A 17,736-nucleotide genomic window follows, 5' to 3' on the forward strand; every position below is an offset into this window, starting at 1 on the left:
ATACAGCTTTATGATAATTTTCTAAGTTCCTAAATCACCTTTCAAGTTTTGTTCCTGGTCTCTTTCAAACTTCCATTTTTCCTTCATTGCTTCTTCAACTTCCTCTCTTGTTACAACTTCTAACCCCTCTGACTTGTCTTTACTCAGTTCCTTTAGCAGGTTCTGTATGTGCCAAATTTGTTCATCCTTTAAGCGTCTGTTCTGTTATGAATATCAACAGTTGTTAACTACGTCTGCTGAAATATTTACATTGATCTTCCTCATAAGTTATACAATAATATCTCTAAAGAGCACATGGAATACGGAAGACTCAAAGTTAAACCCATCAATACAGTCATCGTTGAAGAGAAAGTTACATTTTAAAACTCGTGTCATTAATCTGCCAGTCTGTCACCCTATCATAGGATCAACGAACATTAAAGTTAGACCTTGAAGGACAATTTCCTTAATCTCCCACAAACACCACTCTTGTCTAGCAAACATCGCTCATTCAGCCAATATTTATGGAGCATCTGCTATGTGCTAGGTAGTCTTCTAGACACTAGGAATATATCAGTGAACAAAATAAACAAAAAGTCCTGCTCAAAGGAATTAACACCATCCTTTGCTTTTCTTACAAAAGACACTAATTCTCTTCTTCTGGGGTGATGGCTATTCACTATTCCAATACTCCACACTTGACATGTGGACTGTGTTCCTCTTGTGAATATCCCATCTCTGTTTCTAAGTTTCTTATTTAGTCAACTTAGAGTTTATTCTTGCCCTTGCTATCTTATGTATATGCAGAGATATTTCACTGTGTGTGAACTTGAAACATTTTCCTTGTAGTTTTCTTAGGCTCCGCTTAAGTTTTAATACTCACTTCCCTGGTGTCTCCCCTTCCATTTCTTAAACCTAATAAAATGTATATACCTAAAAAATTCGAATACTTCTTTTAAAATTACTTATTTTTCTTATAATTTAACATTCTCTTTATTATAACTTTTCAACAGTGTATTTTATTTCTGCTATTTACATCTTTTATTCTCTTGACCTACATAGGTACTCTAAGAGTATTTTTTCTTAAAACGGATTCTCTAGGCCAGTGCATCTTAAACTTTAATGTCATAGCAAGCACTTGGGGACCTTGTTAAAATGCAGGTTCTGGTTCAGTAAGTTTGGTATGAAGCCTGCAATTGTGCTTTTCTGATAAGCTCCAGGAGATGCACAGCCTGCTGACCCATGGCCCATATGTTGAGTAGCGAAGTTCTTTCAAATGATCTAAATATCTGTGATTTACTGATAGCGCTACAGCCTGCTAGAGCTCAGTTCTTTAATTTAATACTTAATGCAACAAACTTTAAGGTTGAGGGCTGAAATTTTTGATTTCTTAACATTGTTTAGCAAAAAGGCACTAGTTTAACAAACTCGTCAGATAGGATTTTATGTAACCTTAATGCTCTTTAAGTGACTGTCATTTCAGTGCATTAGAATTTTAATTTAAAACTTTGATAAACTGAATAAAAGCAATAGACAGTTAACTCTATGATGCCCAGTACTGATAAATACAGGCAAAAAGAAAGAGATTGGGACTGGATAGGCTTTGAGTGATTTAAAAAAATGGAAATAAAGATTTAAAAGATAGTCAAAATTCAGTAGTTTGACTTATCTGATCTTTTGTTTGCAACATTAAAGTATCATAATTAATTCTGTCTCAGAAGAGTTTTTAATACCAAAGGATTCATAATATGATGTATCTGAAAACTGAATCTTTTTCCTTCTAACCCACTCTTTAAAATCTTACTGGGAGTAACATAAGTAGGAATGGTAGAGTAAAGACTTCTGAAAATCCTCTTCTTCATAAAAGCAGCGAAAAAAAAATTGGCAAAATTGTTAAAATCAGCTTTTCAGAACCCCGGAAATTAAAGACTTGCAGTGACTTCCAGGGAGTGTTTATTCAAGAAAAATGGTTGAATCTCGGTAAGGACAGATAGCTTTGTGGCATTTTAACTTGCCCTAACAACCAACAGCCCCACAATCATGGTAAAAACCAGTAACCTAGCAGCCTAGGATTGAGAGTGGGGGAGGGAAGAGAGAGGAGCAGAACCTTCCAAAGCCCAATTCCCAAGTAATAGTCATTATTTGATCCATCTGGTAACTCCCTGGAAAATCCCACTGGCAAACTTTGTTTTTATTTGACCTGACTCAGAGCTTACCCAGTGTGTGAACAGCTTTTTCCCAGATTGATATTTGTCAAAAACAGAGGCAGATGTTTGTCAAAAACAATACACAATTGTTGAACATTACAGCTCCCTGAGGTGGTAATAAAGGTTGAGGTAAACAACAAGCTGACAAAAAAACCTTTGAAAGAAAGCTGGAGATAAGATGTCCATAGGGAGCTTTGAGAGCGCTGACATATTCCTGGGAATCTAGAAGTCCACGTGCATGGACAGGGCTGTGTGCATGTTCAAGGCTGCACGTGTGCTCAGGAGAGACCTAGAAAGGCCCTAAGCTCTTGCATCTGGCTGACCTTGAGGTTCTACAGAAGCAAGAAGTGAAGGTTAAGGCGAAGTTGTAAATTGCCTGGCTGAGTGTAGAAGGCAAGCCCCGACAAGCACACAGAGCCCCTCAGCAAAGGCTGGGAGAGTTACTGGTTAGAGACATTCAAGGAAATCTCTATCTAGTCACTAGCTGACCACTAAACAAAGCAAACAGAGACGTCAGGGGGCCACACACAATAAAAAATATAGGCTTTCCAGAATTAATTCAGGTAAGTCATCAAACCACAACCACAATAATCAGCAACAAAAAGGCTGGAGAGAGGAGAGAATCTGATTTCCAGGGTTGCCACATAATATACTCAAAGTCTAGTTTTCAACAAAAAATTATAAGGCATGAAAAGAAATACGAAAGTATGACCCATGCACATTTTTATTGGGGTTATTATACAAAGTGAAAAAAGGAACTCAACAGAAACTGTCCTTGGGGAAGCCTAGACGTTGGACTTTTTAGACGAAGACTTTAAATCAGCTCTTAAATATGTTCAAAGAGTTAAAGGCAACCATGTCTAAGGAAGTAAAGGACAGTATGAGAATGATGTCTCGCCAAATAGAAAATAGCAATAAAAAGAAACCTTTTTTAATGATAAACCAGTAGTCTAGTGAGTAAATGGGTTTTCCTGAGTTCTGTGAGCCATTCTAGCAAATTAATCAAACCGAGGAGGGGGTTGTGCGAGCCTCTGATTTATAGCCAGTCGGCAAGAAGTACAAGTGACAACCTGGACTTGCAGCTGGCATCTGAAGTGGAGGAGGTCTTTGGGACTGAGCCCTTTACCTGTGGAATCTGATTCTATTTCCAGGTAGGTAGTGTCAGAATTCAGCTGAACTCTCAGACACCCTGCTGGCACCCGAGAATTGCTTGTTGGCGAGGGGAAGCCTCTGCACATACAAGTTTGGAATTGGGTCAGGAACCCTTTTTAATAGTATTAAGAAATTTGTCACATATACATAGGAGAATTATCACCAAAGAGATGGCATTTGAAGACATTTGTTAAAGAAGATGGTCCAGAGAGAGTTTAGAGTGAAAGAGAAGGGCTGAGATCAGAACCTTGGTAAATACTCCAATTAAGAGGTGGTTCTAGGAAAGAAACAATAAATGAAAAACAAGAAGAAATGGTCAGAGAAGTAGGAGGAAGTTTAAGAAAGATTGATCTCCTGGAACCCAAAGGAAAAAGTGTTTCAAGATGACAGGCTTGACTGCTGAAGGTATGAGGGGTGAAGTAAGGATTCTTTGTAGTCCCTTATTTCATCCTGGCTAATGACCTGGCTAATTGGTCATTAATAACTTTTGCTAGAGCAGTTGTAGGGGAATAAATAGTAGACGTGAAAGAATATATTGGGTGATAAGGATATGGACACAGTGAACTATGAAAAGTTTAATGGGGTAGTGGAGCAATGAATGCAAACAGAGGAAGAAAGATAGTAAGTGAGGTGATCGTCTAAACAAAACCAAACACATAGGAAGAGATGATGGGTAGGAAGGAAGACGGGCATTTCCGATTTTGACATAACTGAAGAGTAAATTATGTCTTGCTAATGAGTCATGTTTAATTTAGACCTCAAATTTTTTCCTCCCACTAGTGTTTGTGTGAATCAATGCAACAAATACTTATTGGACACCTACTCATGATGGGCTCTTCTGGAGAAACAAAGATAAGATTCGATTCCTGCTGCCTGACGAGCCTTCAGCTGAATAATGGAGATGCATTTTTATACCACATTCCAGCTCAGACTTGGGGAATAAAAAGGAGCTAGCCAAGAGAAGAGCACTCTGGGAAGAGGAAGCAGCCTCTTTGTTGTAAAGGGACCATAATAAGAAAGAACTTGGCTTTTCCAGTATTTTAAAGAAGCAGTGGTGAGCAAAGGGTGGAGTGGCTGACTCAAGCTTGGAAAGGTGAGCAGAGATCAGAATTTGCAGGACCCTGAGGATTTTAGCAAAGATGGTGGATTATATTTTCTGTGCAATAGGAAGGCACTGCAGGGTTTTAAGCACTGAAAGGTTTACTGCATTCAAAGGGTAATTCTGGTTGCATTGTGGAAATGTACTGGTTAGATAAAGGATGGGTAAGAGGGAATGGTGGATTAAACTGTGACAATAGCAGCATAAAATAAATAGATGCATACAGATGGGCTAGAGTCTGCCTTTCCACGCTCCTCGCTGCCGGGTCCATGAGTGACCCCAAGAGCTGACTTAGGCCTATTATATTCTTGAGCTAATGCTCATGGAAATAAGAATTCTGTTTCTGGCTCCAATTTGATAGGTTTTGGGAAAGTGATTCTCTCCAGTTCTGATCTGTAATCCTTTCCACAACCATATGGAAGCCCCAAAGCTGGCCTGGGAGCTCCAGTGCTGACGACTAAGGGATGTGCATTGGCTCCGTGTTGGTAACTCACTCTGTGTGCTCTGGAATCGCATCATGTGGAAGCTGCCTCCAAGCGCCTAGGCCAGGCTTCCCTCATCCACTCTCATCCACAGACTTGAGTTTCCATCTTTAGTCCCTAATGCAAGTGACTAATCCTTGAGAATCACAACAATGTCAGGGTCATACTGACGTCACTATTAGGGTTTGTCTTGCCCAGTAAATATCTGCTGAACAAATGAACAAATCCGCGCTACGGGGAAGACAGGAATCCCCATTTTACAAGGGGGGAATTAAGGTGCCTACTAGTTTTGGCCAAAATGATATTAGCAGTAAACTGTATAGTCAGGATGCAAATTTAGGTCTCTGACCCAGATTCTGTTAAAATTTGTAGATACAAATTTAGACAAAAGGCAAATAAAACAGGTATGGAAGTTTCAGGGTCCATATAAAATAAATTTTTCAACAGGGGACACCCTCAGTATTTCCTTATTCATGAAATGCCTTAAGGGATAAGTGGTGTGAATTATCATTTACCACTGCCCAACTTTATTTCTGTTGGTCTTCAGTCCTGATAGTCATATATAGCACCCCTTTGATACTTGTTTTATTCTGATTTATAAAAACAATACATCATCTTAAACAATAAATTAGTTAAACAACTGATATTGTACTTTTCAGATAATATTTACATATGCAACCTCTGAAAATCTGAAAGAAAACAGACACAAATTAAAAATAGAGAACCAAGATTTTACAGTCAAATAAGAAATTAAAAGATAAATATGGTTTCAGAGCTTAAAATTCTGAACATAAGATTCAAGATTCTCATGATCACAATTCAAGCTGACTTCCTTTGAGATTATAACTATTATAATAGAAACAGCAGTGTCCTCTTGCCTCGCATGTACAAAAATACACTTAAATACATTATAAATTAGTTAACTTCAAGCACTAAAGAAGATTATTTCCTAGAGTACATTTCATCGTAACTCCCAATTTTTAAAAGCATTTGTGTAAATATTTAATGACTAGATACTGGCTTTAAATTTTATACTCACTCTTTCATGATACTTTTGGTTCTTTTCTCTAAGTTTCTTTATTTGAGCCATGAATTGTTCCACTGAATTTTCCTTTATTTGACAGCTGATAACAAAGATGTGTTACAATTATTTACTTCAGGAAAAATTAATGAGATGAGACTTTAAAATTAAACTAAATTATTTGCATTGAAGGCATTAAACTATTAAAAACTCATTTAGGGATAAGAACCTTTCTTAAGTGATTTTGTGTTTCTAAGTCTATTTTACTCACTAAAATATGTATTAGAGAGATAACTTCAAGTTTTTTTAATCAATCCCCATTTGTATTTCATAGTCATAATTTTTATACTTTCTAATTATCTATTAATAATTCAGCTTAAAGAGAACCTAAGAAGAGGCATACAAAAGCATGCTTTCTAGGATTCTAAAAATGGGAAAATGATAAAACAAAGACTTTACAGGGGCAAGTGCATCTTGAAACAGTAAACTAAACAAGGCTGACCTATTAGCTTAAGTTCATAGTGTATCATCTCTTCAATAAGTAGTAAAAACTCCTTTCTTGACAAAAATACACCTTTAACACCCAACAGATATTTGTTGAGCATCTGGTAGGTATGAGAGAAAGGTGGAAAAGTACAGAAAGACTTTGATTTGATAGCTATTTGAAGTGTTAAATGTATCCCTATTACCTAATGAATCTTAAAACTTTAAATCTGACACCAATATAAAGGAACAGAAATAGCTCCATGTAAATCCCTTGCCTCAATTAAACAAAACAAAACAAAGCAAAATAAAACAATAATATAGCACCTCTGTGGTATGGTAAATAGAGGAGTGGTTAAAGAATGAGAAACTGGTTTTCAGTCTTGTCCTGTCACTTCTTACTTACATGACCTCAGGCAAGCCAATTCTCTAAGCCTCAATTTCCAAGCTATAACAATACCCAGATCTATGTATTTCTGTAAGGACTAAAATAAGAAATCATATGTGAATGTTTCTAGCATGAAGTAAATGCTTAGTAAATTTCAGCTGAATTTGAATCTTACATTCTCAGCCCTTTCCTCAGAATATCATTTATATTTGTGATATTGGAAACCTAGTAGGGATAAAAATGAAGCTCCTTCTTTCCAAATGAAGAGAAAAATGCAACATAAAAACAAAATGAGCAAGTCTTTTAGTGGCAAAAAGCTCTGTGTGGACACAGTGAAACTTGGGTTTTAGACCTGGTCTCCACTAACTACCGAAGGACTCAACCATTTAGGCCTTGGTTTACACTTCTGTATGTAAGAGAATTAAAGGAGATATCTATATGGTTCCTTTTGGTTCCAAAATTCTGCAGTTTAAACTGATCAGAGTTCCTTTTCATGCATGATTCATACAACACAGATCTAATGTGCTGCTGGGAGTGGGGTAGATTCTGAGATGCCCTTTTTAAAGGTTTTGGCGGCTGCATCAGGCCCCCTTCTGGAGCATGTGGCAGCTGCAGGTGTGACTTAGCCTAGCTTCTCCTTGGAATTCACTTCTGCCTCCTCACGCCTCAGGAAGAGATGAATTTACCAAGAAGCAGATGAAGCTGAATCTCAGAACTCCACACCATCAGCCACTGTGGGAACAAATACACTGGACTCCAAAAAAGAATCTATACTTTTATCTGCCTAGGGAAAAAACATAGTATATAAATGGTTCAGTGTTATCCGTGATTCCAGGCATCCACTGGGAGTCTTGGAACGTATTCCCCAAGGATAAGAGGCTGGGGGGCTGCTATGCTCAGAGATGATCACTTTATAGGTTTAACACTGGCAGTTTCAGCTCTTCACAAACCACCACAGAGGTTCATGACCTTGTTTTCTAGACATAGATTCAAAAAAAGGCCAATTGTTCAGAAACCATTGATTACTTACTCTGTGCCTTCAGCTCTTTGCTAGGAGCTGAGACTGTATAAAAGAAATATAAGACACAGCCAGAGGCCTTGGACAGTCCTTCCTCAGGTGGTGAGGGGGGTGTCTTGCCTATTTGTCATGTGACAAAAGTCCTGTCACCTGGGAACACAGGGAATAAGTAAACTGTCACCAGAAGAGCGTGGTATAGTAAGGCCTAGGCTGTTGCAGTCCATGAGATAATTTATTCTGCTTTAACAAAGGCAAGAGGACAAAAGCATGGGATGTTCAGTTTATATCTTGCACTGGATCGTGAGAATTTTAAAATGCTTGCCTCTTATAAACCTCTGTCATAGAGGAAAAAGACTGGCCTCTGGTTGACCCAGAAGAGAGACGAGGAGTTGTAATTGGTTGTTATCACTGTGAACCGTGGGAGCAAATTAGAGACCAGACTGCAGTTCCAGAGCAGGACCTTCTGTCCACCTCTCCTAAGACAAGATGAGGGAAGTCTTCAGTTATGTTGAGAAATGAATGCGGGTAATATCTGGTTATTACTTAACGTTTTTATCTCAAGTAGGAAATAAAAGGGAACTTAGTTAAAAGTCACTTCCCATCGGTGTTTCAGTGTTCTGACTTTCACTCACTATCTTCTAAAAACAACATATGAATAGATTTGGAGTCTCTAGGGAAGGGGATGGATTTTCCCTGAATGTTGTTAAAAACAGTTCCCTTAAACAAAGACCTAGTCACCGGCACTGCAGGCTCCCCACTTTCCACCTTGTCCCCCTCCAATAAATGGCTTTCCATTCCCAAGTCCCACGTGTTCCACAGGAGTCTGCTAATCTGACCCTTGCCTGAACCACCAGCGTCTGCTCCTGCCCTCTCCCCCGAGTCTGCCTTCTCTCAGTTCCTAGATTGTGATAAGCTCTTGCTCACCTCACCTCTTTTCCATAAGCCTTTCTGTCCATCACTCTGTGTCTTCGTAACACCTGTTCCTTTCAGAGATCAGCTCAAACGTGGCTTCCTCAAACAAGCTTTTCCTGATCCCTCTGACTGTATCAAGTCCTTCAGTCATACCATTACATAGCACTCTACACTTCTGTATCACAGCACCTTATTTAGAGCTACGTAATTTTAAAACAAGATTGGACTAGGTGTTTAATGTCCACCTCCCATGCTTTGTTAGGGCAGGGACCATGTGGTCCTGTCCTCCAGTACCCAGCACTTGCCTTGTGTTTGGTAAACATTCAAAAACTTGTTCAATATGCATGGATAAATTGCATTCTTATTTGAAAAAGACTGACACGTATACATTCACTCCCTAAGTGTTACACATTAAAATACCTACTCTGTGCCCAAAGTTGAGGTTCACAAGTTCTCAAGGGGCTTGCCCTCCGTTAGTTGGGTAAAACATAAACACTGTATAGGTATCACCTCTAGTTTTGTCTCCAGCTCCTGGGACAGGGACATTAAGAAATATTCTCACAAAAATTAATTACGTCTAAATCATTTGGATGTGATCTGCAGGCATTTGGGGATAATGCAAATTGGAATGTCTAGAAACAAAAGGTTAAATAAAGAAATGTCCTCCTTTACTCTTCTATAAATGTACACTAACTATTCCACACTGTATTTTAAGAGGTAAGCCACCAAGCTGTGTGTATGTGTGGGAGAGTGCCAACAGTACAATAGAGGGAGGGAGGGAGCCAAAACCACAGTGGTGAGTGTTGTTTCATAGCTACTGTTTGGCCTATGTTATAGTCAAAGTTCAAAAAACTTAAAAAAAATTCCCATAGCACCAAAGTGCAATTATGCCGCCCATCCACCTCCAGTCCAGCTTCCTTGACAGCTTTTGAGCGCTTCAGTTTCCACTGGATTTATGTGAGCCTTAGAAATGGCTGCCACTTATGCATGGGGGCTTGGATTTCACAGTCTAAGCTTACTGATAGTCTAGAAGTGCCTCACTCATAGACAGTTTGACTTCTTTTGGTGGCCCATCTTGAATATCCTTTTTATTTGCTTTCGCCGTGTTTTCCATTGAGTTGCTTTGCTAGTAAGAAATATACCTGTTTAAGAAAGAGACATAGGAAAAGTAAATAAATTCTGTCTTTGCTTCCTTACTTGTGTTTACTAGATAAAGCACTGCTGGGACTTAATTTAAAACTGGCTCTTCCATCAGATTGCTTCCATGTCCCCAGACCTAACGTCCACCACAATGCTGGGACACCATGAATCAGCTGGATTCCTGAGTCTGGTGTGTTCCATGCTTAGCCCAGGTACAGAATTCCCCACCCAAAACCTTCTGAGACTCGGTCCTTTGTGTTATCCATCGATGACTGTTGCTCCTATCAAGCATCTTTAAGAGCAAGGACTAAAGTTTTTCAATCATTTTATGTCTCCACAGTGTTTGGAAGAGTGCACTGCAAACAACAGCACTTCAATAAATATCTTTTTAAAAAATTAAGACAAAACAAAAGCATAATTTTCTATGAACACCAAAAAACTAGGATCCAAAAGAATTAGGTTTGAACAGGGTTATAAAGAGCAAATAAAAGCATGTATTAAAGGGTTTTTAAATGGCTAAGAGGTTTACAAATGCAAAATAATAATGATAATTATTATGATTAACAGTAAGTGTTCATCAGCTGTTAATTGCTTTTGCAACTAATAATAAAGATTATCAAAAATAATATTTTTAAAAGGGAAAATCAGGCCCACTGTTCTTAGATTTTTTTATAGTAAGAAGAAAAATTTCATAGATTTGGTGTGGGTACTAATGCACATCTTTTGAGATCATCATCTTCCTGAACAGATTTTTATCTTTTAATTTTTATTAATCTCAAGAAAATAAGTGCCTAACCTTGAATTAATGTATTAGTAGTTGAGTGTGGTAGAAAGAACATAACGTCTGTAATTATTTGTTAAAATGGCTGGCAGCTCCATGAGAGTGGGGATGATGTAATTCTTGTGCATTACTGTATTTCCCCACCTAGCACAGTAGATGCAACCCTTGTCAAATGAAATGCTACAAAGCAACAATAATCAAAACAACGTAGTATTGGCATAAAAGCAGACATACGGATCAACGGAGCAGAATAGAGAGCCCAGAAATAAACCCACACACCTACGGTCAATTAATCTTGGCAAAAGGGAGGCAAGAACATATAATGGAGAAAAGACAGTCTCTTCAGCAAGTGGTGTTGGGAAAGCTGGACAGCTGCAGGTAAGTAAATGAAGTTAGAACACTCCCTCACACCATACATAAAAATAAACTCACAATGGCTTAAAGACTTAAATATAAGACATGACATCATAAAACTCCTAGAAGAGAACATAGGCAAAACATTCTCTGACATAAGTTGTAGCAATGTTTTCTTAGGTCAGTCTCCCAGGGCAATAGAAATAAAAGCAAAAAGAAACAAATGGGACCTAATCAAACTTAGAAGCTTTTGCACAGCAAAGGAAACTATAAACAAAATGAAAAGACAAGCTCCAGACTGGGAGAAAGTATTTGTAAATGATGCAACTGACAAGGGCTTAATTTCCAAAATATACAAACAGTTCATACAACTCAAAAAGGAAAAAAACAAACAATCCAATCAAAAAATGGGAAGAAGACCTAAATAAACATTTCTCCAAAGAAGACATACAGATGGCCAATAAGCACATGAAAAGATGCTCAACATTGCTATTAGAGAAATGCAAATCAAAACTGCATTGAGATATCACCTCACACCAGTCAAAATGGCTGTCATTAAAAAGTCTACTAATATAACAAATGCTTGAGAGGATATGGAGAAAAGGAAACCCTCCTACATTGTTGGTGGGAATGTAAATTGATACAGCCACTATAGAAAACAGTATATGGTGTTTCCTTAAAAAAAAACTAGACTTGCCATATGATTCAGCAATCCCACTCTGAGGATATATTCAGAGAAAACTCTAATTCAAAAAGATACATGCACTCCAGTGTTCACAGCAGCCCTATTTACAATAGCTAAGACATGAAAGCAACCTAAGTGTCCAACAAGAAATGAATGGATAAAGAAGATGTGGTATATATACACAACAGAATACTACTCAGCCATAAAAAAGAATTAAATAATGCCATTTGCAGCAACATGGATGGACTTAGAAATTATCATATTAAGTGAACTAAGTCAGACAGAAAGACAAATACCATATGATATCACTTATAAGTGGAATCTAAAATATTACACAAATGAATTTATTTATGAAGCAGAAACAGACTCACAAACATAGAAAACTTATGGTTACCAAAGGGGAAAGGGGGTAGGGGAGGGGTAAATTAGGAGTTTGGGATTAGCACATACAAACTACTATATATAAAATAGATAAATAACAAGGTCCTACTGTATAGGATAGGAGAACTATATTCAATATCCTGTAATAAACCATAATGGAAAAGACTATGAAAAAGAATATGTGCATATAGATATGTATATATGTACATAGGTATGTATAAACTGAATCACTACTATATACTAGAAATTAACACAATGTTGTAAATCAACTATACTTCAGTTTAAAAAAAGACAGACAAAATCCTTTTCAAACGAGTAAGGTTACTTCATCTTTTTGAGCTTCAGTTACATCATATATAAAGTCAGAACAAAAATCTTATTCTAAAAGCTGTTGTGAGGATTAAATAAACTAATATTTAAAACACCTAGCATAGTGTCTAACGTATAGGAGGAGCTTAAGAAGTATTTTGCCAGTAAGTTATAGTTTAAGATGCTGCTGCTTTAATTTTCAGGCAACTAAAGCAGAGGATGTCTGCCTGCTGCCAAGTTTATGACATGTGGAAAGACTAATCCATATGATTCTCTACTGTCAACCTTCATCACTGATTTGCATTACTGAATGGACACTCTGCGTAGATCATTCAGATCCACAGTGGGGAAACCCTCTGAGAACACACTTCTTCCCTGTAGGCATTCTGCTTGCATGCCCAGACCTCCATCGAGGTTGTCTTTTGCGTTTGAGATTTTTTTCTAGCCAAGTGTGCTCATCTCTATATTCTAAGAAATTCAAGTATATGTGAACACAAATATACTATTATACTTTTTAACTAAAAAATCACACAAGTGACACATCAAAAAGATTTAATGCATTAAGACACGGTAATATATTAAGTGATTATCTTCTGAGATATGAAAGTATTGAGAATTCCATATGCTACATACCAAAATGTTTCATTGTACCGTCACAGTTCACAGAAACTTATCAGCTAGGAAAAAAAATTGCTTTCTTTTATTTTAGATGCAGAGTTGAATTTTCATATTATTTTCAATTTTAGAATTAGAGTTTTTAACTTGACTATTGCACAAAAAGATAGCATGCTGTCAAGTGATTCATTTTACAATAATAGTATTTAACAACAATTTTAAAAATATTTTATTTAAAAGCTAAAACAAATAACATTAATCTCCAATTTTCTGAGTCATATGGAAGCAATCTAGTGTTATGGTTCCCACCTGTGGTACCCATCTGGCGCTGGAAGAAAAATGACCTCATCTTCAGTTACCTGGCTCTTATGTTTTCAATTCTCTAACCAATGTGTAATTAGTTACCTAATGGCAGCTCACGGCAAAGGATTTTAATAAAATATGAGTGACAAAGTGGATCCATTAAACACAAATGATTTATGCATAAACTATATTAAGATTCTTTGTTTCACACACTTAACAGAAAATGAGTAAGCCAGCTGGATTGCCTGCTTAATAGTTGCCTTTTTGCAGTGAGCTAATGACATTACCTCCAAAGGTACTTTTACATTAGATAATGTCCTACAAACAATGGATATTTTAATAAACGTTCACAAGGACTTACATTTCCTGACCACCAAGAGGACTTCTATCTCAGTAAAAGGTGAGAATTCTAGAAAATTTTTCACAAAGTAATTATCTTCCAGGAAGATTTCACTTAAAATAATTCCTGACAAATGGACACCTAATCTGTTTTGTCAGTAAGTGCAGATACCTACTCAGTGCTTGTCCTGTGTGTGGCAATTTACCTGGCCCTTGGTTATAAACTACAGAAGAGGTGAGGTCCCTACTTGGACTGACAGGAAGAAAGCAGCATACTCCAACAGAAGTTGAAAAAAAACCGAGCAACTTTGAAAGACTTGAGAAAACCGTGCAAGGGATGAGTGCTACAGGGACCTTCACCCACAGCATGACCTTGTGTGCCCGTCTGCTTTTCCTCTCCCAGCTCTGTTTGGGCATCAGTAACATACACCATGGAGTGAGGACAGGTGAGGAGGCTGGGTTTGAAGGCCTCAGGGATCTAGCCTTTTCAGAGACTGTCCCGTGATCGTTTTCTGTCGGAAAATGCTTCCAAAAATATTCCCCAAATGCTTCTCAGTGAAAAGTAAGAAGTCTATTTGGTAAAAAGGGGCATAAAATAGCCCCTTAATGTTATCCCATAATGCTTTACTTGACTCTGCAAAATTACCCAAAAAGCATGTCCCTTCCTCTCCAGTCTCAGGATCCTGGCTCAATACCTAGAGAGCTCCTAATGGCTTTCTTCATGACTTTGCGGAGCCATGAATATCCAGAAGCCTCCTAATGGCTCCTTTTATAATTCTGTGGAAGCTGGGAGGGGTGGCAATTCTGTCCCAATACTTTTCTAGGCGTTTGAAATGGATCCTCACGTTTGTTAGCTAATGTTTTATATAAATGTAGAATAAAATGGAAGCTATTTATTTAATAACATCAGTAATGACAACAGTTCTGAATAAGATTCCATCAGGGGTTAAGAGCATGATTTAGTTAAAAGATCTCTATATGGGTGCTGGAAATCTTGAAGTCTAGTCCTGGCTTTGCCATTAACGAGCTATACAATTGTGTAAGTCTAACAAAGCAAAAATAATAATACAGTACTTCCAAAAGCCTTTGTTAAAGAGCAACCTAACTTAAAAGGCACACAGCTCACTGTCAAGGCACTCATCTTCCATAAAATATAACTCCTTAACCACTAACTAGCAACTAACTACTTCAGCAACTCACATCCTTGGGAATTCAAACACAGATGCTGGCACACAGGTGAGCACTTCCCATGGGCACAGCCTAGAGGTTCAATAAATGTCTGATTTGAATAACTGACTGACAAATGATGCATGTTCACTTTCTTTCCCAAGGCTCTATTTATTTGTTCACAGTGTTTTATATACCTTGAGTTTGGAAAGTAAAATAACTTGTAAATTCAAATTCCCACTTCTACGAGAACACACAATTTAATACAATTTAAAATGTCTTAGAAATGCTCCCAAGCATATGTTTAAAAAAAACCCAAAACACCCTGAATGCATTTAAAGCCTCTTAGTAGTGATAATGTCACCTAAAAGTTCACTTTACAAAATTTCAGACCTACCTCTTTTGTATAGATTATGTATATATAGCCCTAAACAGCTTTATAGTGTAAAATACAGTTTGGAGATATGTTAAATAACCATATATACAAATCAAAGTATGTTAAAAATATCTGGATGAAGGACATTTTCAGCTTTCACTTGCACAACTGATGATGTACATGACGTGAGCATGTATTTTCTTCACTAATGCAAATCGTTTGGTCAGTGGCACATTTTTGAACAGCAGTTCTCAAATTATATTGGATTTGTAGCTTAACAATGGATTTGTCTTCTGATCCAGAGTTGCTAATAACAAATCTTTTGAAATGCAGTATATCATACTAACATTTTTAGCAACCAGGATTACATTTTTGTTCCAGCTCCTGTTGTCTTTCAATTTTATAAACGTCAAAAAAGAAAAGAAACATAACCATAAAGAGAATATTGTGAGGCCAATGGAAGTAATGGCATTACTTTTACACTCTGATTGTAGAGAAGAACAGAAAATCTCTCCTTCACAGAGCAGTGGTGAATAAAGAGGATCAAACAGGGCTAGGTCTTGGGGGTGGCAGAAAGGAAATCCATGAGCAATTACTACAGACACTGATAAATACCCAGTCTTATTATTGTCCTTCTTCGCCTTCACTGAAATCTCATTTTTTTCTCAGATGGAACATACTTGCCCACCTCCCAACCACTTCCACAACTCTCTCTGCCCAGCAGAGAATTATGGGGTAAGAAGGGGAGTGAGGAAACAAATAAACTATTATAGAATCTAACACATTAATAAAAGAAAGAAACCAAGGGTCCTGTTTAGAATGAGGTTGCCAGCAGCCAGGGCAAAAAGCCAAAACCAGTCTATGTATTGGGTGCGTGAGGGTGAAAGGCCATCAACACCACACTGAGCACTTAAGCACCTGCAGTGGGAAAGCCTCTGTGCTGGTACTGAGAAGGATGCAAGGATATGTGAGGTCCTCGATCTCAAGGCATTCACCAGACTGGGAATTCAGTGAGAAGAGCACTAAGCAGACTTGAGTCCAGACCTAGCTCCCCCACTAGTGAGTTTTCTAACCTCATACAGGCCTCTAAACCTCTCCGACCCTTAGTTTCCCTTTCATCTTTCCCATCTCCTGTCGGGATTATTAATGAGGCTCAACGCTTTGGGAAAATTGTTAAGTGATAAAGCCCCATTCAAATGGAAGGCATTATCAGTTTACTGAGCATCTACTGTGTCCTAGACACTGTGAGGGCACCACGAAGGTTACAAACCTCAATCAAAATCAGACCCTGTGCTCCAGGAGCTGAAGATCTAGAAAGGCAAATAAGCAAAGTATCCAGAGCTTCTACTGCAAGGCAGAGAGAGAGGTGGGTTCATACGCTGATCGATGAAAAGTTCTTCCTCCCAGTGTGTCTCCTGGGTGAAAAGGAGGGTTTGGCCTATGAGAACCCCTGCCAGCGGCTCCTAACTGCCCAGAACTTCGCCGGGTGTCGGACACCAGAAGAGTGGGACCCCAAGTCCATTTTGTGGCGGAGCTAGACTCAGGGCCTGAGAAGGGGCGGCTAGGGGGGTGGGGGGCGGAGATGCTCGCAAAGCTGTTAAGTGTCTGACTACAAGGCGTGCGGGGCCGAGCAAGGAGGCCAAGCCCTCTCCTGACCTCCCCTCGACGGCTTCCAGGTGAGGATACACAGCAGTGGGCCGGGAAGTAGAACTCGCGTCAGGCCAGCGGATCAGGACGACTCACTCTGCGGGCGCCGCCGCGCCCTCCGTTTCCAAGGTGACCGGCGCGCTAGGGCCTCCGCTCCCAGGACCCAACGGTGCGGCGAGCGACGGGCCGGGCGCGCCACCTCGTGGCAGTGGGGGGAACGGTCAGGCCGGGCGCCCGCGCCGCCGCCCACGCAGCCGCCGTCCGGGCCTCCCGCCCTCCCCGGCGCGGGGTTTCCCCACCACTCCCCCGCCCGGTTCCGCGAGACGCCCTCGCCCACCTTTCCCCCGCTAGTGGCAAACCGGGAAGTGGTGAGTTGTGTGGAGACGGGACGTCCGTTCTCTGGGCTGTGACCATAAGCTGGTCACTGTTGTCTCTGCTTCTGTTTCTTTCACTGGTAAAGTAAGACGTTAGGAGCGGTCAGTGGCTTCACACAACCCGCAGGACGGGAAAGGGGTGTGTGCGCGTGACGGGGGCTCTGCCCGCCTCCGCCCCGCTGCCCCTTCGTCCACGGCAGCTTTTCTTCTGTCTTGCTTTTGTTTTGGGTAAGAGTTATTTTGGATTTAACTCCAAATAGAATTGCAAACACCTGGACTAAATGGTTATAAGCTAACTTGTAGCGCTGAAAGTCCTTAATCCTGCCTGCTTCCTTTCTGGTTTCACTTGTTTTCTTCCTGAACATCAAGAAAACCAGTATAGATTTTGTCTTTTCTTCTTGCCACTTTTGGAGCTCTCTCCTAGTTCAAGAAGAAATATCACCCACCTACAGCCTGTAAATTTCCCTTTTCCTCACCTGCGTCCTTTCTCATTCTTGCCTCAAGACAGTTTCTTACGTCCTGAG

The 17,736-nt window shown here is 39.1% G+C and overlaps 1 protein-coding gene across 6 annotated transcripts in view; it reads right to left on the bottom strand.

Moving 5' to 3' along the window:
• Positions 1-16,983, bottom strand: part of CCDC83 (coiled-coil domain containing 83) — a 32,426-nt gene extending 15,443 nt beyond the window's left edge. The window contains exons 1-5 of one of the 6 annotated variants that reach the window (XM_072969062.1): positions 16,848-16,983; positions 16,462-16,606; positions 9,761-9,883; positions 5,959-6,043; positions 39-201 (exon numbers count right to left, since the gene is read on the bottom strand). In XM_072969062.1, the coding sequence (XP_072825163.1) occupies positions 39-201; positions 5,959-6,043; positions 9,761-9,855 (343 nt within the window). In that variant the 5' untranslated portion in view covers positions 9,856-9,883; positions 16,462-16,606; positions 16,848-16,983. Of the gene's footprint in view, positions 1-38; positions 202-5,958; positions 6,044-7,841; positions 7,980-9,760; positions 9,884-10,941; positions 11,035-16,461; positions 16,607-16,847 lie in introns of those variants that run through there. The other 5 variants (XM_072969061.1, XM_072969063.1, XM_072969064.1 and 2 more) reach the window with 5 other exon arrangements.
• Positions 16,984-17,736: the final 753 nt, after the last annotated feature.

Source organism: Vicugna pacos, chromosome 10, assembly GCF_048564905.1.
Source record: "Vicugna pacos chromosome 10, VicPac4, whole genome shotgun sequence".
Classification (NCBI taxonomy): Eukaryota; Metazoa; Chordata; class Mammalia; order Artiodactyla; family Camelidae; genus Vicugna; species Vicugna pacos.